At 46.6% G+C, this 25,519-nt stretch overlaps 1 protein-coding gene across 1 annotated transcript in view; it reads left to right on the top strand.

Moving 5' to 3' along the window:
• The window catches only part of ATP10A (ATPase phospholipid transporting 10A (putative)), a 181,279-nt gene that overhangs the window by 151,427 nt on the left and 4,333 nt on the right, over positions 1-25,519 (top strand). The window contains 6 exon segments of the mRNA XM_060155373.1: positions 4,135-4,238; positions 4,319-4,445; positions 9,332-9,516; positions 15,247-15,574; positions 18,079-18,155; positions 21,319-21,444. Coding sequence (XP_060011356.1) covers positions 4,135-4,238; positions 4,319-4,445; positions 9,332-9,516; positions 15,247-15,574; positions 18,079-18,155; positions 21,319-21,444 — 947 coding nt within the window.

Raw genomic sequence — 25,519 nt, 5'->3', positions numbered from 1 at the left:
TATGGGGATTCCCTTGTGTGTTATTTGTTGTTTTTCCCTTGCTGCTTTTAATATGTTTTCTTTGTATTTAATTTTTGACAGTTTGATTAATATGTGTCTTGGCGTATTTCTCCTTGGATTTATCCTGTATGGGACTCTCTGTGCTTCCTGGACTTGATTAACTATTTCTTTTCCCATATTAGGGAAGTTTTCAACTATAATCTCTTCAAATATTTTCTCAGTCCCTTTCTTTTTTTCTTCTTCTTCTGGAACCCCTATAATTCGAATGTTGGTGCGTTTAATGTTGTCCCAGAGGTCTCTGAGACTGTCCTCAGTTCTTTTCATTCTTTTTTCTTTTTTCTGCTCTGCAGTAGTTATTTCCACTATTTTATCTTCCAGGTCACTTATCCTTTCTTCTGCCTCAGTTATTCTGCTATTGATCCCATCTAGAGTATTTTTAATTTCATTTATTGTGTTGTTCATCGTTGCTTGTTTCATCTTTAGTTCTTCTAGGTCCTTGTTAACTAATTCTTGCAATTTGTCCATTCTATTGTCCATTCTATCTCCAAGATTTCGGATCAACCTTACTATCATTATTCTGAATTCTTTTTCAGGTAGACTGCCTATTTCCTCTTCATTTGTTAGGTCTGGTGGGTTTTTATCTTGCTCCTTCATCTGCTGTGTGTTTTTCTGTGTTTTCATTTTGCTTATCTTACTGTGTTTGGGGTCTCCTTTTTTGCAGGCTGAAGGTTCGTAGTTCCTGTTGTTTTTTGTGTCTGTCCCCAGTGGCTAAGGTTGGTTCAGTGGGTTGTGTAGGCTTCCTGGTGGAGGGTACTAGTGCCTGTGTTCTGGTGTATGAGGCTGGATCTTGTCTTTCTGGTGGGCAGGTCCACGTCTTGTGGTGTGTTTTGGGGTGTCTGTAGACTTAACTATGATTTTGGGCAGCCTCTCTGCTAATGGGTGGGGTTGTGTTCCTGTCTTGCTAGTTGTTTGGCATAGGATGTCTAGCACTGTAGCTTGCTGGTCGTTGAGTGAAGCTGGGTGCTGGCCTTGAGATGGAGATCTCTCGGAGATTTTTGCTGTTTGATATTATGTGCAGCTGGGAGGCCTCTTGTGGACCAGTGTCCTGAAGTTGGCTCTCCCACCTCAGAGGCACAGCACTGACTCCTGGCTGCAGCACCAAGAGCCTTTCATCCACAGGGCTCCTTAATTTGGGATGATTCGTTGTCTATTCAGGTATTCCACAGATGCAGGGTATATCAAGTTGATTGTGGAGCTTTAATCCGCTGCTTCTGAGGCTGCTGGGAGAGATTTCCCTTTCTCTTCTTTGTTCTGACAGTTCCCAGGGGCTCAGCTTTGGATTTGGCCCCGCCTGTGCGTGTAGGTCGCCGGAGGGCGTCTGTTCTTTGCTCAGACAGGACGGGGTTAAAGGAGCCGCTGATTCGGAGGCTCTGGCTCACCCAGGCCGGGGGGGTAGGGAGGGTCACAGAGTGTGGGGCGGGCCTGCAGCGGCAGAGGCCGGCGTGACGCTGCAGCCTGAGGGCGCCGTGCGCTCTCCCGGGGGAGCCGTCCCTGGATCCCGGGACCCTGGCAGTGGCGGGCTGCACAGGCTCCCCTGAAGGGCGTGTGGCTAGTGACCTGTGCTCGCACACAGGCCTCCTGACGGCGGCAGCAGCGGCCTCAGCGTCCCATGTCCGTCTCTGGGCTCCGCAATCTTAGCCGCGGCTCGCGCCCGTCCCTGGAGCCCTCTCAAGCAGCGCTCTTAATCCCCTCTCCTCGTGCACCAGGAAACAAAGAGGGACGTAAAAGTCTCTTGCCTCTTCGGCAGGTCCAGACCCCTCCCCGGACTCTCTCCCGGCCAGCCGCGGCGCACCAACGCCCTGCAGGCTGTGTTCACGCCGCCAACCTCAGTCCTCTCCCGGCGCTCCGACAAAAGCCGGAGCCTCAGCTCCCAGTCCCGCCCGCCCCGGCGGGCGAGCAGACAAGCCTCTCGGCTGGTGAATGCCGGTCGGCCCGATCCTCTGCGCTGGAATCTGTCCGCTTTGCCCTCCGCACCCCTGTTGCTGTGTTCTCCTCCACGGCTCCCAAGCTCCCCCACTCCGCCTCCCGAAGTCTCCACCCGCGAAGGGGCTTCCTAGTGTGTGGACACTTTTCCTCCTTCACAGCTCTCTCCCGCTGGTGCAGGACCCATCCCTATCCTTTTGTCTCTGTTTAGTTTTTTCTTTTGCCCTAACCAGGTACGTGGGGGGTTCCTTGCCTTTTGGGAGGTCTGAGGTCTTCTGCCAGCGTTTAGTAGGTGCTCCGTAGGAGTTGTTCCACGCGTAGATGTAATTCTGGTGTATCTGTGGAGAGGAAGGTGATCTCCGCGTCTTACTCTTCCGCCATCTTCCCGGAAGTCTCTATTCTTTTTTTAAAAATTTATTTTATTGATGTATAAGTTGATTTACAATGTTGTGTTAATTTCTGATGCACAGCAAAGTGCTTGTTATAGTTCCCTGTGCTATACAGTAGGACCTTGTTATTTATCCATTCTATATATCTTTGCATCTGCTAGTCCCAAAACACCCAATCCATACCTCCTCTACCCCTCACCCCCTTGGCAACCACAAATCTGTTCTCTCTCTGTGAGTCTGTTTCTGTTTCATAGATAAGTTCATTTGTGCCATATTTTAGTTTCCATATATGTGATATCATATGGTATTTGTCTTTCTCTGTCCAACTTATTTCACTTGGTACGATAATCTCTAGGTCCGTCCATGTTGCTGCAAATGGCATTATTTCTTTTTTTATGGCTGAATAGTATTCCATTGTGTACATATGTATCACAGCTTCTTCATCCACTCCTCTGTTGATGGACACTTAGGTTGCTTCCATGTCTTGGCTATTGTGAATAGTGCTACAGTGAACATTGGGGTGCATGTATCTTTTCAGATTATAGTTTTCTCCAGATATTTGGGCATCTTATATTCTGTCTGGCAACATGACTGGTGTAGGAGGATAGAAACTGCACTTTTAAGTATGACTTTTCCTAAACGGGAAGTTTATGTGCCTCCATTTACACCCACCTCCTGGACGAAAAGATGCCAGATCACTCTTAATGAGGTTTTGTTTATGTGAGATTCTCATTTCAACAAGGGATATTAGAAATAGTCAAAAATGTTATGAGATTCTTTTTAAAATAACATCTAACTTTTGCTTTAAGTTTTATATTGAACGTGTATACTACTGACAAGTAATGAAGCAAGAGGTGGGCTAAATCTACTGGTGCAGATGTTTTCTGGGCGCCCTTTCTGGAGGCTGTTGGAGTAAATCACAGTGATGTAACAGGGCGCCTATGACATTCCTGCTTAATGAATTGCAACAAAATTCCTGCTAGCATTCCAATTGCAGCCAGCTACAGTGAGGCAGAATGGGGAGGGCCACATCGTCCTCACTGGCTCTGAAACACATTCACTCTTAGCATACTTTTATCACACGAAAACTAAAGTGCCTTCTGCCTTCTCACTAACAATTATTGACCCAAGAACATGGTGGAGTTAAGAAGGTGTGTGTCACTTTGCCATGGATTCCACAGTAGTGAGGCTCAGAGTCAGCACTTCTGCAGTCTGGTAATAAACAGCAAGTCTGTTCCACATCTGGGTCTACAGAAAACAGAAAAGGGTGGATGTTTGGAAAAATCTTACTAGCTGATAGCTAATTTCTTAGTTGGTGTGTGTGTGTGTGTGTGTGTGTGTGTGTGTGTGTGGTTAAAAAAAACCACAATATAAATTTACCATCTTAACCAGTTTTAAGTGTACAGTTCAGTAGTGTTGAGTATATTCACATTGGTGTGCAGCAGATCTCCAGAAATTTTCATCTTGCAAAACTGAAGCTCTGTACAGCTCCTTTCTCCCCTCCCCCCAGCCCCTGGCAGCCATCATCCTACTTTCTGGCTCTCTGAGTGTGATTACTTTAGAGACCTGAAAATGTGGCTGTTTTCTCTCCCTGGGTGAGAAGAGTACCCAGCTAGAACCTCTGATGGCGCTGAGCTCTCAGCTGCGGAAACTGCATATATGCAAACTCATTTCAACGGGCCAGGTGTCCTGGGAGTCCAAGCCATTTCACTGGGCTCTGTTGTTCTCACTCATCCTTGTTTCTGCTCTTACTCCAACTTAGATGACGCCAGAGGAAGGCATCAAAAGAAGATCTGGAGCAAGACTCAGAACTACCTCAACCTGTACGCTGTGGAGGGCCTGCGCACCTTGTGCATCGCCAAGAGGGTGAGTAGGCGTGGCTTCGCGGAAGGAGCGGGGCCGGCCACGGGGCTCGGCCTGGGTGCTCATCAGCGGCTCTCACCCAGGTTCTGAGTAAGGAAGAGTATGCCTGTTGGCTGCAGAGCCACTTGGAAGCGGAATCCGCCCTGGACAACCGCGAGGAGCTCCTGTTTCAGTCTGCCATTCGCCTGGAGAGGAATCTGCATCTGTTGGGTAATTACGCTCTCCAGCGGGCGGGTGCCGCGGAGCCGGGTGGAGTTTGCAGCATCCTGGATGGAGAGGTGCCCTGGCTCTAGTCAGCGGCAGCTCTGCACACGCTAGGCTTGATGAAGGACCCCTCTGGCCTGATGCTAGCGCGGCCCCAGACAGGGCTGTGCTCGATTGAACGTTCTCCCCGTGGCCCATTTCTGGGGCATTCTATTGGTGCCACCCTGCCAGGCACCACGACAGCGCCCGACTTGCCTCCCCTGAAACCCTGCTTTCCCACCAAAAAATAGAGATGAAGAGCAAGGCTTCTCAACAACTGATGCATTAAAGGATCCCCCCAGCCCCAGGAAACAAACAGAAACCGTTGGACTCAACAGGGCTGCATTTTACATCTAGTAAATATTTCACAGATTTGATTTGGGTGAAAAAAAAAGGGGGCTCATTCTTACTAAATTGTGCCTGTATTTGCTACTGAGTTCATGTTAGTATTTATAAAATTATTTATTGCTTTAGTATTTAATTTATTATTTAAAATATTTATTAATGTACGTATTAAATTAGCTGGATCTTTGTATACATGCTGTCTGTGCTCTCACCAGGGGCTGGTTGTGGCAGTGCTGTGTATACACACTCCCCATCTCATGGTGCTGGTGGTCAGATGATGATACTCTTGGGGCATGAAGATACGGGGGTTCATCTTTCAACAAGAAAGGCCGTAACTCATTTGGCCCCCTTCCTTTATTCCGTTGGGATATCTCTGTATCTACATACTTATATCTAATAGAATAGCTAATATTCAGATATTTAAGAGCACTACATATACATACTTTATGCAATATTCTATTTCGCCTACAGTGTCCTATACGAGGCCATGCACTATTCAAAAAAGCCCAAAGATCCAGAACCCCAGAGGCATCCTGAATGGTACTCAGGAGTTGAATTAAATGAAACACTTGGAAAATGGCTGTGCCTCCTCTAGATTGCCAGGTTTTGATTTCCTGAGCTAGGACTGTTCACATCTGGAACATGCTTCTCCAAAAGACACTGTTGATAGACCCGTGGGATGGGAGGGGGTCCGCTGGTTGTCATGGTCCCCCCTCTCTGCAGGGTGTTCTCCCCTGGGACAGTTCTCCTCCCACCAAGCTCTAACATCTTGAATGGAGTGAAATCCTCCTCCCGGTACCTTCTTCCAGGGGGCGCTGGTCCTACCCTCTAGAGCAATGCAGATAAAATCTCTTCCCTTTTCCACAGGATAAGACCTTAACTGTTTGAGAACACAGCTATGAGTCCCTGAGCTGTTCCTCCTCTGCCTGTCTTTGCAGGCACTCCTTTCTTTCTTTCTTTCAGAGTCTAGGAGCCCTGGCTCAGTTGTCCAGTCCTGGCTCTGCTGCTTACTGGCCATGTGAGCCTGGGCACTTGCATCCCAGTTTCCTTATCTGCCAAGTGGCGGTAATAGTTCTGTGAGGGTGAGCAGAGGGGATGCAGCAAAGCACTGAGCAAGGTGCAGGCACTAGGTCCAGCCCCACGTAGCTGCACAGTGAAGGTGATGAAGCTAGTGTTACTGCTTCCATACCTGTGTGGCCTGGCTGGCATCTTCTGCACAGACTCTCTGCTGATTGGGACCACAGAAATGGCAAACGCACTAATCAGCCTTCTTCCTGCAAGCCAGTTCTTAAACATGTACCATCCCCTACAACCTGGAATGTTTATGGTTCAAATGATGAAGCCAAGCTGGAGAGTGGGAGAACCCCCACCTCAGTGGTCACCACTGCTTCATCCATGGGCACCGTGGATGATTTGTATTTGAGAAATGTGAAGTCAGCTTTTATATTTTTAATATCCCATACCAAATACCCCTTTTTAAAACCTTTTCATTTAGGTTCTTACATTAAGTAACATCAGAGGGCCACAGGGCAAGGATTGTCATTCCCACTGTGTTCTTGAAATTTTCTTTTCCATAATGTTCTGGCCAAGAACCTAAATTCAAAAGACAACATTCTGCTCACTCTCCCCAGCGTTCTTGCTGGTTTCTCCAAATGTCATCTGAAACTTTCCAGTTGGTGAGATTTTTTTCCCCTCCATTGAAAGCTACCTGACATCTGAATGCAGTGAAGTAAGGTGGCACTAGCTTGAACCCCACTAACTACCCTGGTTATGATACTCAAAATGCCACGTTCTCCCAAGGATCAGGTTGTAAAGAAGGTGACATTTATTCAAAGTCACATAAATTATATTACAAACAAGCTACCTTGGAGAGCTGAAAGGAGATACTAGGCTTCCAGATCATTTTAAAAGGACTGTTCCTCAGATTGCCTCTTTATTCTCAGCCATAGTTCACGCTGAGACGGACATGCTTTCCATAACTATATTTCTAAGTTCATTAATACCCTGTGTTTGATTCAAACATGAGCATTATATAGGTGAGGGGCAGTCAATTAGGAGCCCATTACTTTGACCAATAAGCTCCTGAAATAAAGAGGGTATGTTTTCAAGGTGTTAGGTTTTCCCTGAAAAGAGGCAGACTTCCTCTGGATGGGAATTTATCTACAAGGTATTCCTTGCTTTCTTTCTTGGTGGACACTTGACAAGGAGCCCTGGATGAGTGGCCAGAGTACAAGGATGGGAGATAGAAGGCCTTTCTGCAGAAAATCCCCATCTAGTGAAGAGTGGGTAGTGGTTGAGTTGTACACAAAGCACTGCATTGTAGGAAGTGCTATTCTAGAGCAGACATGTAGCTCAGAGGTTTGGATCAGAGACATACCATAAGGGGAATGCTGGCCCTTCCCTGGCTAACTCACTTCCCTCACCCTGCTTTCCACACCTGTGTTGTGGGGATCATTGTAGTTCTCACATCTTAGGGAAGCTGTGAAAACTTTTTCTGGCATATAGGAATCCATCAAGGTTAGCTATGGTTATGATTATTCCACAATCATTATTATTAAGTATGAATAAGACACTATGAACATGCAGAGGTGGCAAGATCATCCCTTCCTCTTTCCCCCACATCAGGGAATCTATTCTAGCAGAAGTGACACTTAGGATGCACTGAGAGATGTCGACTCTGTTGGATGGTGAAGATAAGGAGCCAGGGATGCACACTCTATTCTAATGTTAGAGCCACAGAGCTGGGGAAGGGGAGATGGGCCAGGAGGGTGGTCAGGGCCATGCTCACCATGAGCAAGCAGCATAAAGTGGTTCCATTCCTAAGCAGACCTTGAACCCCACACCCCTGCCTGGTCCTTCCTGGGAGGACTTAATGGTTCAGAGCAGAGGAAATCTTGGGTGCAATGTCTCCTCCTCCTTTCTGAGTCCTTCCCAAGTTACCACTTAGCCTTCTGGTGCATTCATCAAGTGTGGGGTAGGCCCAGGTCCAACACCCCACACAGGCTGCATGAGATGGAAGAGAGAAGACAACCAATTGCCCCTGAGGGGGGCTTCTGGGGAGTTGGTGAAACTGTTTCCTGAGCTCAGGGCTGACTACACAGCTGTGTGATTTGTGAAAGTGCATCAAAGGGTATACTTAAGAAATGTGCACTTTTTGTACGTGTGTTCTACCTTGACTCCTTCCTCCCCGCACCTGCCACCTCACCCATTCAAGGCAGAGAAAAGGAAATGGTGTCTCTCTTAGTCATTTCAGGCTGCTTGAACAAAACTTCCATAGACAGGGTGGCTTAAACAGCAGACATTTATTTCTCAACAGTTCTGGAAGCTGGAAGTCTCAGGTCAAAGTGCTGGCCAGTTTGGTTCCTGATAAGGGCTGTCTTCCTGGTTTGCAGATGGCTGCCTTCCTTCTGCATCCTCGCACAGTGGCGAGAAGTCATCTCCCTTGTGTCTTTTGCTGTGAGGGCACAAATCCCATTCATGAGGGTTCCACCTTCATGACCTAATCACCTCCCAAAGGCCCCACCTCCTAATGCTATTACCTTGGGGGTTAGGGCATCAACCTATGAATTTTTAGGGGGGACACAAACATTCAGTCTATAACAGCATCCCAGCACAGGGAGCAGCATGCATAAAAGAGAAAGACAAGGATGACAAGGAGGCCTCAGGCAATGCTGCACATCTAGAAGGAAGGTGAGACCATCTCACCAAGTTGGAAATGGAGGGAAAAACAGGCTGGCCTAGAGGACACTTTTCTGCATTGAGTAGTATATTTTTCCCAATATACTGAGACCTGCATGGGAAAATCTGCCCCTTAATCATTATTTTTGTGGAAAAAACATTCAGGATAATGTTGCTGATCGACAGCTAATGGTAAGCATTGTTGAGAGCAAGCACTGTGGGTGTCATTCACCAGAAGCTATCTGTGGGATGGATATGTTTTTTTTTTTTGCGGTACACGGGCCTCTCCCGTTGCAGAGTACAGGCTCTGGACTCGCAGGCTCAGCGGCCATGGCCCACGGGCCCAGCTGCTCCACAACATGTGGGACCTTCCCAGACCGGGGCACGAACCCGCCTCCCCTGCATCAGCAGGCGGACTCTCAACCACTGCGCCACCAGGGAAGCCCTAGGATGGATAAGTTTTAAAACTTTTCATCCCTCAGAATATGGTCACTCCCACCATCTCCCCACAAGCTTCGTTTCCAAGCTATCTGTAAAGTTACAAGTTGTCTGCATGTTAGAAAGCATTGGAGGTGCTCTGTTGTACATCCAGAGAATTATGTTCAGTGCCTCCCAGGTATCCCTACCATGTGGAATCGAGAGCTAGTGAAGGTGCCCCCATGTCCTGAATGAGGAATCACCCGAGTGCTTCCAGATAAGATGGACCACAGCAGGGCCCAGTCTGCAGGGTGGGGCCAGCACCTCTGCTGTGTTGGAGTGAGGCATTCATGCCTGTCAAGGTCGGGGCCCATGAGCAGCGGGCTTACCCACACTGTTGTACCTTTGACCAGGTGCCACTGGGATTGAAGACCGCCTGCAGGACGGAGTCCCTGAAACCATTGCTAAATTGCGTCAAGCAGGCCTGCAGATTTGGGTTCTCACTGGTGACAAACAGGAAACAGCCATTAACATCGCTTACGCATGCAAACTGCTGGACCACGACGAGGAAGTCATCACCCTGAACGCCGAATCCCAGGTGGGTGGATGTCGGGGAGACCCGCTCTGCCTGGGCAGCCTCACACCCCACCAGCCCCAGAGCAGAGCAGGAAAGAATGCCTTCCATTTCTGGCAGCCGCTGTGAGGCGGGCCTTTGCCCTCTGCTCTGTTTGCACCTGTGTTGTGTTTCTGGCAATCAGAACGTGCTTGTCATAGTCTTGGAAGATGTGGGATTTGCTGGGATTTCTTAGGAACACGCATCTGAGCTTTATAAAGCAAAGTTCAACCCGCTTTTTCCTGAGATACTTTCCAGCCAGCAGTATCAGAGAGTGTTTTTCATGAAGTCACATGGAGCCAGGGCAGCAGTCCATTCTGCCTTGGTGTCCTCAGGATGGCATGTGTTGTCTCACGGATGCCCCAGTGGCATGTGGGTTTTCATTTGTCACATCTATTGACTGAAATCCCCAAGTGTGGAGGGTGGATCTCTTCCCATAGGCCCTGGCCGGGGCTCTGATTCCTCGAGTGACTGACTCTCCCTTGGAACATCTCCAGCAGATGACAAAGTCTAACTTTTATGGATCATGCTCTAGGTGTCACTCTTAAGATGTGCCTAATCACAAGGATTTCTCCTTTATTTTCTTCTAAAACTTTTATAGTTTAGCATCTCAGCTTTAAACACAATCTTTTTTGTGTAGAATTTTGTCTAAGGTGTGAGGTTTACATCAAACTGCATTTTTCCACATTATTCAGGCACCGTTTGTGGACAGTTTTTTTTCCACTAAATTGTCTTTACACCTTTGTTGAAAATCAATTGGTCCTATTTGTGTGGGTCTATTTCTAGACTTTCTATTCTGTTCCATTGATCTGTGTGTCTGTCCCTTCACCAATACCATACTGTCCTGTGGGTTTTTAAATGTCTTAAAATAGGCAGTGTTTTGTTTAATTTCCAAGTGTTTGGAGTTTTCCTATTTTCTTTCTGTTACTGATTTCTATTTGAAACCTATTTTATTGATTTCTATCCATTATCGTCATAGAATATGCTTTTTATGATTTTAATTCTTTCATATTAATTTTTTTAATGACCCAGGGTATGGTCTATCTTGGTGAATGTTCATATGCATATGAAAAGGTTGTGTGTTCTGCTGTGTTGTTGCCTGGTATATCAATTAGATCCAGTTGAGAGATGGTATGGTTCAATTTTTCTATAATAGGGGTCAGCAAACTGTGGCCTATGGGTCAAATCCAACCTACCACCTGCTTCTGTAGAGTTTTATTTGAACACAGCCTTCCCCATGTTTTTATATACAATCTTTGGCTGTTTTCATGCTATAATGGCAGTTTTGAGTAGTTGCCACAGAGACTGAATGATCTGAAAAGCCTGAAATAATTTACTCTGGCCCCAAATAGCTACTCCAGCTATTCTGATTTCTGTTTGCATGGCATACCTTGTTTAATCCTTTAGTTTTTAATCTACCTGTAGCATTACATTTGAAATGAGGTGAGGTTTTTTTGTTTGTTTATGGTTTTTTTGGTAGATAGGTCATGTTTTCATATATTCAGACAGTCCCTTTTAATTGGTATGCTTAGATCATTTACATTTATTATAATTATCAATATGTTTGGATTCAAGTCTACTATTTTATCTTTTGTTTTCTTATTATTCTCTGTTTTTTGTTCCTCCATTCCTTTTTCTACCTTCTTTGGGGTTATTTGAACATTTTTTAGTATTTCATTTTAATTTGTCTCTTATGTTTCGACATCACTTAGCTTTTTTAGTGTATTTTCTAGGATTGCACTGTGCATACTTAAGTTGTCACAGTCTACTTAGAATCAGTGGGATGAAGAAATCTTACCACTCCACGTGCCCCTTACTCTTCCCCCTAACACTGATAGTGTCATATATTACAACTGCATAAATTGAAATCCTCATCAGATATTATATTTTTTGCTTTCAATCTAAAAGCATATTTTAAAGAAATCAAGAGGAAAAGAATGGTCCATTATATTTAGTTAAAATAAATTATATTTACATAAATTAAATTTTATTTACAACTTCTGTTGCTCTTCTTCCATTTCTGTTGTTTCAGGTTTCCTTGTGGCACAATTTCCCTTCTCTAGGAAGAACTTCCTTTATCTAATTTTTAGAGTAAGTCCACTGGTGGCAAATGCTCTTGCTTTTCTTCATCAGATAATGTCTTTATTTTTCTGTGGTACCTAGTGAGAAATCAACAGTCATTTGAATCATTATTACCCCATAGCTAATGAATCATTTATATCTGGCTGCTTTCCTATGTTTTTCTTTGTCTCTAATTTTAAGTAGTTTCATTACGACGTGTTTGGGCATGGATTTCTTTTGATTTATAATCTGGGATTTGCTAAGATTCTTTAATTTGTGGGGTTATGTCTTTCACCAGATTTGGTAAGTTTTCAGCCATTATTTCATCAGATACTTTTTCTGCACTGCACTTTCTCCTCTTCTTCTGTAAGACTGATGACATGAATATTGGGTCTTTTGTTATTTTCTCAAGGGTCCCGCAGGTGCTCTTCAGTTTTCAATTTTTTTTTCTTTCTTATTCAAATTGGATAATTTCTCTTGATCTGTCTTTGAGGTCACTGACTTTTTCTTCTGTTATCTCCATTCTTCTATTGAGCCCATTTAGTGTTTTTCTAAAAATAAACTTTTTATATAGAATGGTTTTAGATTTACAAAAAAATTGTGAAGATAGTACTGTTTCACCTATACATAATTTTGCCTATTATTAACATCTTTACAATTTTTAATATGGTATTGATATACAGTTACTTACTAAAATCTGTGCTGTATTCAGATTGCCTTAATTTTTACCTAATGTCCTTTCTGTTTTCCAGAATCTCATTGAGGACCCACATTACATTTTCTTTAAATCAATTTATTTATTTGGCTGCGTCGGGTCTTAGTTGCAGCACACAGGCTCTTCATTGCAGCACACAGGCTTCTCTCTGGTTGTGGTGCTTGGGCTCTAGAGTGTGCGGGCTCAGTAGTTGCGGCACGCAGGCTCTCTAGTTGTGGCGCGTGGGCTCTAGAGCGCATGGGCCAGTAGTTGTGGTGCACGGGCTTAGTTGCCCCACGGCATGTGGGATGTTAGTTCTCTGACCAGGGATCGATCCCACGTCCCCTGCATTGGAAGGAGGATTCTTAACCACTGGACCACCACCAGGGTAGTCCCCAGGATCCACATTACATTTAGTCGTCATGTCTCCTTAGGCTCTTACTGGCTATAACAGTTTCTCAAACTTTCTTCATTTTTGATGACCTTGACAGTTTTGAGGATAGATACATTCAGGTGTTTCCTAGAATGTCTTTATATGGGAATTTGTCTAATATCTTTCTCATCATTAAAGTTATGAGTTTTGGGGAAGAAGACCACAAAGGGCCATTTTCATCATTTCATCACATCATATCAAGAGTACATTCTATCAACATGATGTATCACTGTGGATGTTAATTTTGTCAGGTTTCTCCCCCATAAACTAATTCTCACACTGTCCTCTCTAGAAGGAAGTCACTGTGCACAGCTCACACTTAGAGAGTGTGGGGGTTATAATCCCCCTCACTGAGCACAGAGAAATTATGTAAATTATTTATGTAATCCAATGATGGACACATAAGTGGAATCCAGTGAGCTTTTCATTTTCGTTAATGTGTTTTGGGTGTTCTAAAATTTTTATTTGATTCCTCTTTATATCTTCTGTTTTTTGCTGAGACTTCCTTTCTATTCATTTTTAGAATTTTTTCTTACTTCTTGGAACACTTTTATAATGGCTGCTTCAGAGTCGTTGTCAAGTAATTCCAGTATGTGTGTCATCTTGACATTGGCTTCTGTTGATTGTCTTTTACCACAGGCACTGAGAATTTCCTAGCTCTTTATATGCTGATAAATTTGGAGTTATGTTGTGGGTATTTTGAATGGCACTCTGGTCATTTTAAATTTGGAGTATGTGGATTTTTTTAAGGCAGGATATCAGTCCTCTTGGGTGCAGGCTGCAGGCTCTGAACAGCCTTGGGGTGTTGATTTCAATGTGAGTCTTGTTTGGCCTTTGCCAAGCTGTTAGAATCTGTCTCACATTTTTGCCAAGCTACCCCCTCCTGACAATTTTTCCAGTACTTTCTGATTCTCTGGGACTCCCTCTGGCATGAAAGCTGGGGTTTGAGTTACCTTGATCTGCTTTGTACTTCTGCACCGACTTCCAGGGCCAAGTGGTGGCAGGACAGACAGAAAGGAGGGCAGCCATTGCCTTGCTGTCCTAGGGCCACAGATGCTCTGATAGGAAGGAAGGACCACCTCCCTCAGAGTCCCCAGCAACAGATGGCTGTGCTACCACTGTTGTTCCTACTGCTGCCCACAGAGCAAAATTGCCTGGGGCTGGGTTCAAGAGAATAGAGGAAAAAATAAATAAAAATGGGGTTTCCTCCATTTTCTCTAAGCATTGGAAGTTCTCTTTTCCTCTCCTCAAGCCAGAAGTAGAGGGCTTCTAGAGCTGGAGCTTTCTCTGTCCCAGCCTCGGTGCCCACCTCCAGCTTCTGTGACACCTGGGTCCAGGTGAGGGCCTGCCAGAGTGACAGTGGAAACCTTGCAGTTCAGTGTGTTTAGAATGCCAGTCTTCTTCCCCAGTCTAACAGCTGCTGTTTACTCTGAGTACTCAAAGTGGCTCTATGAATCTGCCCAGGTGCCACAGCTGCACCTGTAGGGGAGGCAGGGCGTGCTTGCTCCATCCTACCTTGTCAGTGCCTTGTGCTAGGACCAGGGCATCCATGGTATTCCTGCAATGAGGTCCCGCATTCTCTGCAAGGCCTTCCCGGTCACCACCACTCCCAGCCCTGCCTGGAAGCAAGTCTGCCCCTCCCTGTATCCAGGGACATGTTGCACATGCTTGTCAGTGACTTGCTGTGGTCATGGGGGTGTGTGTGTGTGTCTGGCTGCCTGCCCATCACTCAGGGCCAACAGCTGCGTCTTCTTGGTCTTCTTTTCTCCAGTCTCACTCACTTTCCTCTATATAAAAGGTCCTCAGTTAAGTGCTTGTCGGACACACCTGGATTCCCACAGTGCATTGTAGGAAGCTGCTTACTAACCTGTGGGCTACTGTCCATCTGTGGCCATCCGTGGAGGACCAGGAACCACTTGAGTTCCCTGGAGTGTGTTCGTTCTTGGAAACACTTTTCCCTCCTATGCCTCTGTCCCCTGACCTTGCAGCGTCCCCAGGAAGTTTCCCTATTCTTTCTGGAACTCAGATACAGCTTTGGAAGGGCACTGCCAATTCAAAGCCTCAGTAATTAGGCTTTTTTTTTTAACTTCATTTTTGAGCTTAGGGAGACACTGAGTACTCTTCTTTCAGAGCTAATCACAACAGAAGCTTTTGTTGGTACCTCACTAGGAAACAAGAAGGGCTGAGTAAGGGCCTCTGAGGACCATGGGGAAGTGCCTGGAAAGCTCCCATAGCCTAACTAGCCAGCAGCTAGCCAGTCTGGCCAGGCCTCCCAAAGTGAAAATGCTTTGTCCTAACCTCTACACAGTATAACGGAATCAAGTAGAGTCTTATAGGAACCCTAAACCAACTCAAATCCTTTCATGTTGAAAGTCATCTACTTCTACTGACTTCCCAGGCCCAGGAGAGCCACCTCTTGGGCAGAGCCTGCAGCCTGGGTCCCTGGAGATTCTCAGATGTGTTGTGCAGGTAGCCTGGTCTGTGATGCGGCCGAGTGACCTGCACCATCCTCTCGTGTCCATTTCAGGAGGCGTGCGCAGCCCTGCTGGACCAGTGCCTACACTATGTGCAGTCCAGGAGCCCCCACAGTGCTGCCGACAAGACCGCTGGTGGCGTGAGCGTGGGCTTCTCCCCACTCTGCCCGCCCTCTGCAGCTGCCATGTCTGGCCCCAGCCCCAGCCTTGTGATCGATGGGAGAAGTCTGGCCTACGCCCTCGAGAAAAACCTGGAGGACAAATTCCTCTTCCTTGCTAAGCAGTGCCGGTCTGTCCTTTGTTGTCGCTCGACTCCCCTGCAGAAGAGCATGGTGGTGAAGCTGGTCAGGAGCAAGCTCAAGGCCATGACTCTGGCCATAGGCAAGTATCCAGGCCGAACAGCCCCCACCTCTGCAGCTGCTTCCTGTCAAAGCATCTTGAATTTCCTGCCCCTTCTACGCTATGCCATAGGATGGGAAAACGCTTCCTTGCTCTTTTTTCTATTTATAAAATCACACCTGGTACAATGAAACAGGCAGCCTGTTCCAAATATAAAGCTTGGATTTGAAAGCCACAAAATGTACTAGCAACAGATATAGCTACATATTAGGAAGTCAGTAACTCAATGGTGGTTGAAGAAGATGGAGCTTATTACTGTCTCCTGGGCGACAGAAGACTACTGTCCAGCAGCCTCGGCCACAGTGGAGCCCAGCACACTAAGCACGACCCCAGGCCAACTTAGGAAGAAGGCCCTTTACAGGTGCTTCTGATGGCCGTGAGCCGCCTGGAGTCCAAGGCTTCATCATGCTGCACGACCCAGCGACTCCATGGTGATCAGAATTTCCATCGCTTCTTGTCTGCTGAACTTTGTTTCAAGACAAGCATCTACCCTCCTAAGGTCTGAATAGTTGCTAAATTTTGCGTCATTTCCTTAAGGACTGTGCATCTAATGGTGGTTTTTCCTTGTAGACTGTTGGTCTGGAGAGCCTTCTCGGCCCCTGTTCCGTGCTGTACGGTGCTTACCTGTCTCCCCCAGGGGAGTGTCCCCACGTCTGATACAGGTCCAGCCTCCAGTGAGGTTCAGGGACTTGGCAGCGCCACCTGCTGGTGAGGGATGGGAGAGACTGCAGGTAGCCCAGGAAAAGAGATATGATCCCCGGGATCCCCCGATATCGATATCAAACAGTTTGTTTTCCCTGCATATAGAATGAACACCGGGGTGAGAGTTGGCTCTGAAATAAAGCATCCTCACCAATCAGTAATAGGTACTGTATTTTCTACAAAAGGTCTGTGACAGCCCCTCCTTGATGACGTAGGGATTGCAGCCCTGTCATACAGGACACCTCATCAGGATAGTGGAGGCCAGTGTTGAGCCCAGTCCGTGGGGGATGGCCTTAGCATGGTCGTCATGGAGACGGCCCCTGCACATCCCCAGGGCCATGGTATCTGCTAAGGGGAGTGAGTGTGTGTTCATCTGTGGCCCCTTGGTTCAGGCTAAGACAGGCAGCTCTTCTGTGGCCCCTCCTCAGGGAGGCTGTCTCAGGACCACCTTTGCCCTCATGTGCCTGGAGAGACCTTTAGGGCTCTCTGAGCAAGTGTTGGAGGGAGAAGCTGAGGAGTCTGCAGGCTGGGTCTGCACCCTTACCGATAACTTTGCTCCTGTGTAACATGAGGACAGTGCCCCCCAGCGGGGCTGGTGTAAGACCTGAATGATAAAGCACATTTTCACTGCCTGGTCAGTGCCTGCTCAGCCACTGAATCACTGATGTGTGGCACTCATTTAGGAAAACGGAGGTAGAGCTTGGCTGGTTAGAAAGAAAAGAAAAAAACAAAATAGAAACTCAAAAGGGAAAGGGAAAGTAAGGACCAATCAACTTTAGTTCATTTCTTTCTATGAATTAAAGCATGGATATGACCTAGTCCTGGGCATCCAGCAGCTAATAATCCAGAGAACATCATTGTCTACATATCTCATTTTGAGTGGGACGTTCTGGAAAAAACTGCAGAGGTTATTGCTTCACAGAATTTCAATTTGACAAATATTGACTCATCACCCATGTGTTGGGCCCAGTGCAATAAAGAACAGAGGAATCACAAGGGAGAGATGTCCTATAGCCATGGTCTGAGATACTCTGACTTTATGTATCTACACTTTTTGCATATTTGAAATATGGGAGGTACTCGGTGATGTGGGCCCTTTTGCTGCCTTGTTCCAAGAACGGTCACTATCACTGAATGACAATGACTTTAAGTCTGCTTGCCTTTCCCTAAAGGTGTCCAGAGCTCTGACCTATACCCTATATTCCTACACATTTTCTGTGACTGAATAAGTAGACGGTCTCCTTTATCACATGCTCAAAGAGCCCAAGGGTGGGCACAGTAGCTAATGAGTTAGCTGGACACTGATGTACAAAAAGAGCTCCACAGTTTGTTTGGGCAGAGTTTAACCTCCTTCGTTCAGTTTAGAAAACCACTCACCTGAGTATGAATTGGAGTAGCCTTGACTGACATGTGACAAAGTCTGGAGTGGTTCAGGAAACAGCAATGAAGGTGGTGGTCATATCTCTCTCTGTGCTGGATGCCACGTGAAGGGCTCTATTGGTGTATGAGCCAGTAGCTTGGAACGTGTACTAACTAGAAAGGGACACGCTGGCCACCGCTTGGAAATACCTCCTGGTGTGGCTGGTGGGTGCAAGCCTCCCACTAGGCTCTTTCTGGCTGCATAACTTGGCTCCCCCAAGGCAGACTCTGCACTGCCTCTTCCTCACTCCTCCCCAGGACCCTTCACAGGACCCAGCTTACAGAGAACCCAGGAAGATCCATCAAGCTGATTTGATTCTGTGCATCTCAACTCAAATGATTCTTCCTGCCCGTGCTGTTTCTAGGAGATGGAGCCAATGACGTCAGCATGATCCAGGTGGCAGACGTGGGCGTGGGACTCTCAGGCCAGGAGGGCATGCAGGTAAAGACCAAAGGGGCTGTCCTGGGTGACCAAGGGGTCCTCACACTGTGAGCTGTGCTGGCCTTCTTGTGGGCTCTGTGCCGCAGAGCTAAAGGGTTGGACTTCAGTACAACTGGTGCTCTCCTTCTGCTAAGCCAGTGGTAGGAGACCAGCTCTTCATGTTTATGAAGCCATGTGCAGTGAATGTGTCTATTAGTGTATTTCTGTGAAAAGGTGGGATGGAGCGAGGCATGGTGAGTCATCGCCTTTCTCTGGCTGTCAGTGGTTCGTCCCTCAAAGGCATTTTTTGCTGCTCCTGAACATTAGTGATACCATTTGAAGAATGGACTTTGCTGTAGGACTGTTGTATCCTGGTGTCACTATAAAGGTGGAGTGCAGCCATCCTTGCTCATGTGAAAATTTATTTCTGCATTTTTCATTTGCCACTGTGTTGGTTCCTGACATGTGATCCAGACGATGAACAAATGAGTTCATTAAAAATGTACTTCTTGGGCTTCCTTGGTGGCACAGTGGTTGAGAGTCTGCCTGCCGATGCAGGGGACGCGGGTTCGTGCCCCGGTCCTGGAGGATCCCACATGCCGCGGAGCAGCTGGGCCCGTGAGCCATGGCCGCTGGGCCTGCGCGTCCGGAGCCTGTGCTCCACAACGGGAGAGACCGCAACAGTGAGAGGCCTGCATGACCCAAAAAAAAAAAAAAAAAAAGTACTTCTTGGGACTTCCCTGGCGGTCCAGTGGTTAAGATTTCGCCTTCCAACGCAGGGGGTGTAGGTTCGATCCCTGGTCGGGGAGCTAAGATCACACATGGCTCGTGGCCAAAAAAACCGAAAACAAAACAAAAGCAATATTGTAACAAATTCAATAAAGACTTTTAAAAAAATGGTCCACATCAAAAAAACAAATCTAAAAGGAAAAAGATGTACTTCTTTTGGATGTAACATTACAACAATTGCCGACATTTGATTAACTTTGAGTCACAGTATTTTTTAACTTGGTGGAGACTTTCAGGAACAATCTATCCAGTTGTCTTCTTTTAAAAATCAGCATGTTGGTCACTGGTCATTGGTTGATCTCATTGATGCATTCATTCAGTAATTAGCTATTGAACGCTCATGTGCCATGCTTGTGCAGGCTTGTTGATTTTCTCACTTGACACTGAAATCGCAGTAAGATGGAAAGTCCTGAGCCAGAAGCACGGTCGCTCCATCTTGGGCCCATCCTCAGCATCTTCTTACTCTCCTACTGCCCGTCCTCTGACTTGTGTTACCTTATTGTACATTTTCCTTCCTCCATGAGATTGAAAATAGAGCCCAGCTTGGACTCATCCGTGCCTCTTCATGGTGCCATGTACATGCGGGAAGCTCAAAACACATCTGTTGAATGAATGAACAAAATAGTTAATTCCTTCTGATTTTTTCAGCATTGCCTCCTTTGCATTCATTTCCTAGAGTGAAAAGCTACCCAGGGCAGTGCTTGTAAACCACATATGCAGAGAAATGCACCCAGTGAATCCACTTTGTATCAGAGACTCTAAGGTTGAGCATGTGGGTGAGGAGGGCCGTGAGCTGCCCCCACTGCATGGCCTCAGGGCAGGAGCCAGAGGGGTCTATGAGCCATGAAAGAGGTGTGGGGATCAGCCAAGCTGTATTGAGACTTGGCTTTGAGTGGACGTGACTTCTGCGTGGGGTGTTACTGGATGCTTCTGTATTGTTTAAAGCTATACTTCTTTTTTAAGGGCACATTATGTAAGATGGCAGTAAGACTGGACACCTTTTCTTACTGCTCTAAGGGCTCAGGTTACCCAGGGGAATGTGGCCCTGTTTGCATGTTAGTCAGTCTGATAAGCAAAGGGACATTGTGCAGAGCTCTCTGGGAGATGCACTTTGTGGGGCGCTGTGGCCACAGGGACCCAAGGAGTCCAAGCTGCATCCCTGAGGAAGAGTGAGGGTGATTGCAGCTCCCCAGCTCAGCCAAGGTGGGAAGGGTGTCCAGGGCAGAGAGACAGAGGGGACCAAGGAGATTTTGTAGCTCTTAGGTGCTCAGTCTTTGTAGAGTCTTCTGGTCAACGATGTTTGTTGAGTGCCCCATGGGCCAAGCACTGACTGGGAACTAGGGCTGCAGGGTGATCACAACATCTACCGTCCTAGCTCTCATGGGATGTTCAGAAAGTCCAGAGAGGGAAGACAGAGAAGTATTTTAAACTTACACCAGTAGTCATAATTGTAGTGAGTGCTGTGAAAGAGAAAACTAGTTTCCCTGTTGAGGATGTGATGGGAGGCTCTAACCCAGCTGGGAGCATTGGGGAGGCTCCCTTGATGGAGGAACAAGCAGTGTGTTTGGGGTGTGGAGGTGGAAAGTTGTGGCCAAAGGCTGGAGAAGCAGGTAAGGCCTGGAAGGAAGGGTCTATCTGCAGTTTTCAAGGGTCGGGGCTGCTTCTCAAAGACCCCCTGGGCCTCTCCTTAACTCTGTTTAACAACCCTTTGAGTTTTTAGACTGACTCCATTGAGGACAGGGACCCTGTGTGATGGTGTCTGTCTCCAAGTCTATGCCTGGCAACTGGAGGGTCTTAATACATGATTTTTGAGGGGATGAATCATGGAATAAATGAAGGAAGGTAGAAAAGATGCACAAAACCCTTGACTCCTACATGTTGACAGGAAGAGGAGTAAAGACATTATTTGCTTTCAGATCCTTGTGTTTGGGTTCAGAAAGCAGACATTCTAAGGCTTCATTCTTTTCTGTCATGCACAACGATGTTATTCTGTTGCACAGATGGGACAACATCATCACCTACTCTTTTCCAGGTGTTGTTTAAGGAAGTCCATAAAATTTGAAAAGCAGACTTAACATTTTTGTGTGGAATAACCCTCAAAGATAAGCAGAAATGTATGGAAAAGAAAGCATGGAAAAGAAAAAGCAAAAACTTTAAAAATCCATCATTACATATATTTGAAATCTTAAATGAGTCCTCTAGGGTGATATCCCTAAACTAGAGTGTTGTTTAGATTGGATTTTTCTTAAATGCAGGCATTCATCAGGGAGACAGTGGTACAGCCAGCTCAGACTGGATTTCTCCGTCCATTTTGTGCCTTGTGTTTGGGGGGAGATGAGACAGACATTAGGCGCAGTGAAGGGGCACCAGTAACGGGAACTCTCTCCCTTTCAAGGCAGTGATGGCCAGCGACTTTGCGGTGCCCAAATTCCGATACCTCGAGAGGCTCTTGATCGTTCATGGACACTGGTGCTATTCCCGACTTGCCAACATGGTGCTGTACTTCTTCTACAAAAACACAGTACGTATTTGGTGCCAGAGTCAAGGATTTTTGATGTGAAAGGCCTGAGATTCACAGGACCATCACCTGAACGTGGCCGGAGGGCTACCCCACAGCCTCCCATTGGTCCCACCCTCCTTGACCTTTGTGGATTTTCCCCAGGCCTGGCCTGGCGTTGTACCCTGCAGGGTCAGAAGTCTTAACTCACCTGCACCTCTGAGGATAGAAACAGGTAGATCCAAGGAGAACATCCATTTGGAGCTTTATAATAAGAAGTAGAGTGACCACGAGGTCCAGGGGTTTGCATGAGATCATCAGCCAGTGAGTGGCTGAGGCTGCATTCAGCCCCCATCCATCTGACTCCAGCTTCCAAGCCCTTGACCACTCTGTCCCTTGGTCTCTAAGGAGTGGTCTGCCGAGGTGCCCACAGACAGCAGTGCTCTGATTGGTGCTCTCTCCAGAGCAGGCAGGGGATCAGAAGATAAGCAGGAGTGTGATTGGCAGTCCTGGGTCAGCATGCGAGGACTCAGCCAGGCTTTGATCCTGATACTGAGCAGTCTTCGAGAAGCCTTTCCTCGTTCCCCTGGCCGACATGAATATACATACTCCTATGGCTGCATTGTTGCTTCTGTATTTGTCAACAATAGGCATCGTCACATTTTACCATAGTTTTCTATTCAGGGTACTTCCACACTAGACATTGACGCTCTACTACAACTTACTACACTCTACTACAACACCTAGTCCACTGCACCGTCTCAATAAATATGCAAATAAAATAATTTCACTTGTAAATCCAAGATTAACATGGACTGTCCAGGGACTTCCCTGGTGGTGCAGTGGTTAAGAATCCACCTGCCAATGCAAAGGACACGGGTTCGAGCCCTGGTCTGGGAAGATCCTACATGCTGCGGAGCAACTAAGCCCGTGTGCCACAGCTACTGAGCCTGTGCTATAGAGCCCGCGAGCCACAACTACTGGAGCCCGTGTGCCACAACTACTGAAACCCACACGCCTAGAGCCCATGTTCTGCAACAAGAGAAGCCACCTCAATGAGAAGTCTGTGCACTGCAACGAAGAGTAGCCCCTGCTCACCACAACTAGAGAAAGCCCGCACGCAGCAACAAAGACCCAATGCACCCCCAACATTAATTAATTTTTTTTAAAAAGAAAAGATTGTTCAGAACCAGTGAATGAAGCATGTGAAGTGATAAAAATTTGATTGTGACCTAAACTGATTTCATAGAAAATTGTTTATTCAGATACAAATGGGCTTTGATATAGCAATTATGGCATTGAAGCTTTGGGGTCCAGATTTAATAAAGTAGAAACAATCGGTAAAAAAATGCGCCCACCCTGGGCCAGTGGGAAGGGGATGCCAGCAGGCACCCTCTCTGGCCAGCTCAGTCTGTAGTTGACCCTTCAGTTAGGGCATTCCCAGACCTGGCTGGCTCAGGACAATTCTGTCTCTCCAGGGACTCTGATCCAGGGCCCTGGTCCATTCCCTGTTGACCCGAACATTTAAATCTTAGTTCTTTCACTACTGTGTCCTTGGCAGACAGCTGTATGGCAGCCATAGTCCTCCAGGCTGGACCACATGGCCATTTCAAGACCCTACCCTACTTGTAAGTGAGGTATAGACGTTCTGCTGAGAAGTTGCTGGATTGCTACTTGTCCATCTTGCCTCTGATAGCTTGTGGTTGAATGTACAAACAAGGGGACAAAGTAAATAAACTCTTGGGGTAACTGACTCTGCCGAGTAGTCCCATAAACCTACCCTGCTGAAATCCACAGCTCCAAAGTCAAGATCATCCTGTAGTCTTCTGAAACAAAATCAAATAAATTAAAAGGTTTATTTGTTTATTTCTAATTCCATTTTAAATCTCCATGTTCACTCTGAACTACCATCAGGACAGCTCTTGTGCATGTTCTTATAGTTTGTTCCAGACGCTTAGACCCACCTTTCTTTTCCCATCTCCCACCTCCTCACTCTCACCCATTATTCTGAAATGTCTTATAGCAAATTAATACAGATATTCAGGACCAATCATGGCATGTCTAATTTTATAAGTTGGGTCTTGGAAATAAATTGAGATTGGGTTCTGCCTGGGACTCAATCCACACAAGGATGTGCCGTGCTGTCCCTGTCCTTGTCAGATCACTCCCTTTTTACTGACTGCGTGGTGTTGCTTCCCTAGCACCCCCCCTCCCCACCAAGCACACAGTTGCAAACCTGGAGGGTCCCAGCTCCCAAGGGTGTATGAGGGTGCTTTGAGTAAAGGTGAGCGGGGCTGGTCAGGGTGGAATCCTAGCCCCTTTTCTTTAGTTCATTAGCTGTGCAATCTGGAGCGAGTTATTTGCCTTCTGTGGATTTTGTTTTCTTTATCTGAAAACAAAACAAAATGGAACACGTGAATTGAACTCTGCTCTCTGTAATTCCTAATGAAAAGTTCTCAGATTGAGGGGATGGCATTCAATATTTCAGTTGCAGACGAGGCCCAGAGTGGCCGCCTGCAATGGTTACTGGCTCCTGCCTGCCACGGTGAATCTGTCCTCACGGAGGGGACAAGGAACGAGAAGGGGTCCCTGTTTTTATTCTGTATAAGATGCAAGGCCTCTGTTAACAAGTACTTAATCTACTTGAGAAATTCGAGGATAATCACTCTGCCTCCCAAAGTGAGAAATTCATTAGTTTTAGGAATAAGTTGGCCTTCCTTCCAGTAAGGAGCAGAGAAGAAAACTTTCCATAGCAACAGTGGTTTGGGGAGAAGGCTTTTGTGTACTGCAGTTAAAAAAAAAAAAAAAGTCTCAGGTATCTTAAGTACTTTTCCTCCTCTTTGTCTGACTCCACTTGCTCACTGATGAGTCATTAGGCTGTGCCTGAGGAGGTGGGAGAAAGAAAAGCAGGCGTGGGTGTGAAAAAGGGAAGAAAGTCAATGAAAAAGCCAAGTTTGTCAGTTTTCAGGGTGGAGGGGAAAAGTTGCATTAAGTCATAGATTGAAACAAGTCCTGGAGGATCTGTGTCATTAGAGGTGATATCAGTGTAGACTATCATTTTTTCTGATCTTTGGAACAAGCCATTTTCAGGTCAGGAAACCCGAGCTCAGAGAGGTTAAGTGACTGTGTCAAGGTCAGAAATGTGCACAGCGGCAGCTCCAGAGCCCACACCCAGGCCGTTGTATGCGGTGCACAGCAGAGAATGTTCTTCCACCATGGCTCCTCCAGGCCACGAGTGGTTGAACAAGTTGGGTTTGTTACTCATACAATGACCATAGTCCAGTCGTTTGACATCTTGGACCTCAGTTTAACTTTCCTCTAAATGGGGTGAGCACACTGACCCTGCTTGAGCCTCAAACAAAGGAAATAGCCATCCTGCCGACAGTAACGACCACAAAGCACTGATGAGCATCTCAGCATGCAGGAAGCTCTTGTGAGTACTTGAAGGTGCATTAGTCATTAATCTTCACCACAACCCCACAGCTACGTACCATTGGTGTGCCTATTTCACGGACAAGGTCACTGAGGCAGAGAGGGGCTAAATGGTCTGTGCCAGGTTGCACAGCTAATAAGTGTAGGAATGCTTTGCAATTGCTAACTTTCCATGCGCCCCATAAAACATCAGGCCATGGATGTTCAGTGATCAAGTAATAGTGGGAAGAGGTCTACCCAGCTCCTACTGCGCATGGGAGGAGGCTCTTCCACCTCTCTGAACCTCACTTTCCTGTTCAGTATAGCTGTAGGGACCAGCAATAATGCCTGTAGCTCACCCACTAACAGAGTGCCCAGCAGATACCAGGGCTCAGTCAAGGCAGTGATGTTGGTGTCACCATCAACTTTACCGCCATGCTTGTGTGTGTCCTCCCCTCCATGTGAGTCAATAATTGCACACTGTTCCTCATTAAAAGAGGGAGGCAGGATCCAGGGTGTAGCCCAGGTAGGTTTGGTTTAGTGCCACAGCGTGGAGCACAAGGAAAGAAGCCTCATGATGGGTGAGGTATCCAGCCAACCCCCTTGGGATGGGAGCCACCCTAGACCCTGCCAGACCTTTGTTTTGTTTTCTCTTATGATCTGTGGCATTTGGGCCCAAGACTCCATC

This window comes from Lagenorhynchus albirostris, chromosome 1, assembly GCF_949774975.1.
Source record: "Lagenorhynchus albirostris chromosome 1, mLagAlb1.1, whole genome shotgun sequence".
In the NCBI taxonomy this organism is placed as follows: Eukaryota; Metazoa; Chordata; class Mammalia; order Artiodactyla; family Delphinidae; genus Lagenorhynchus; species Lagenorhynchus albirostris.
The sequence above is the reverse complement of the archived record's forward strand: the minus strand, read 5'-3'. Positions and strand labels throughout refer to the sequence as shown.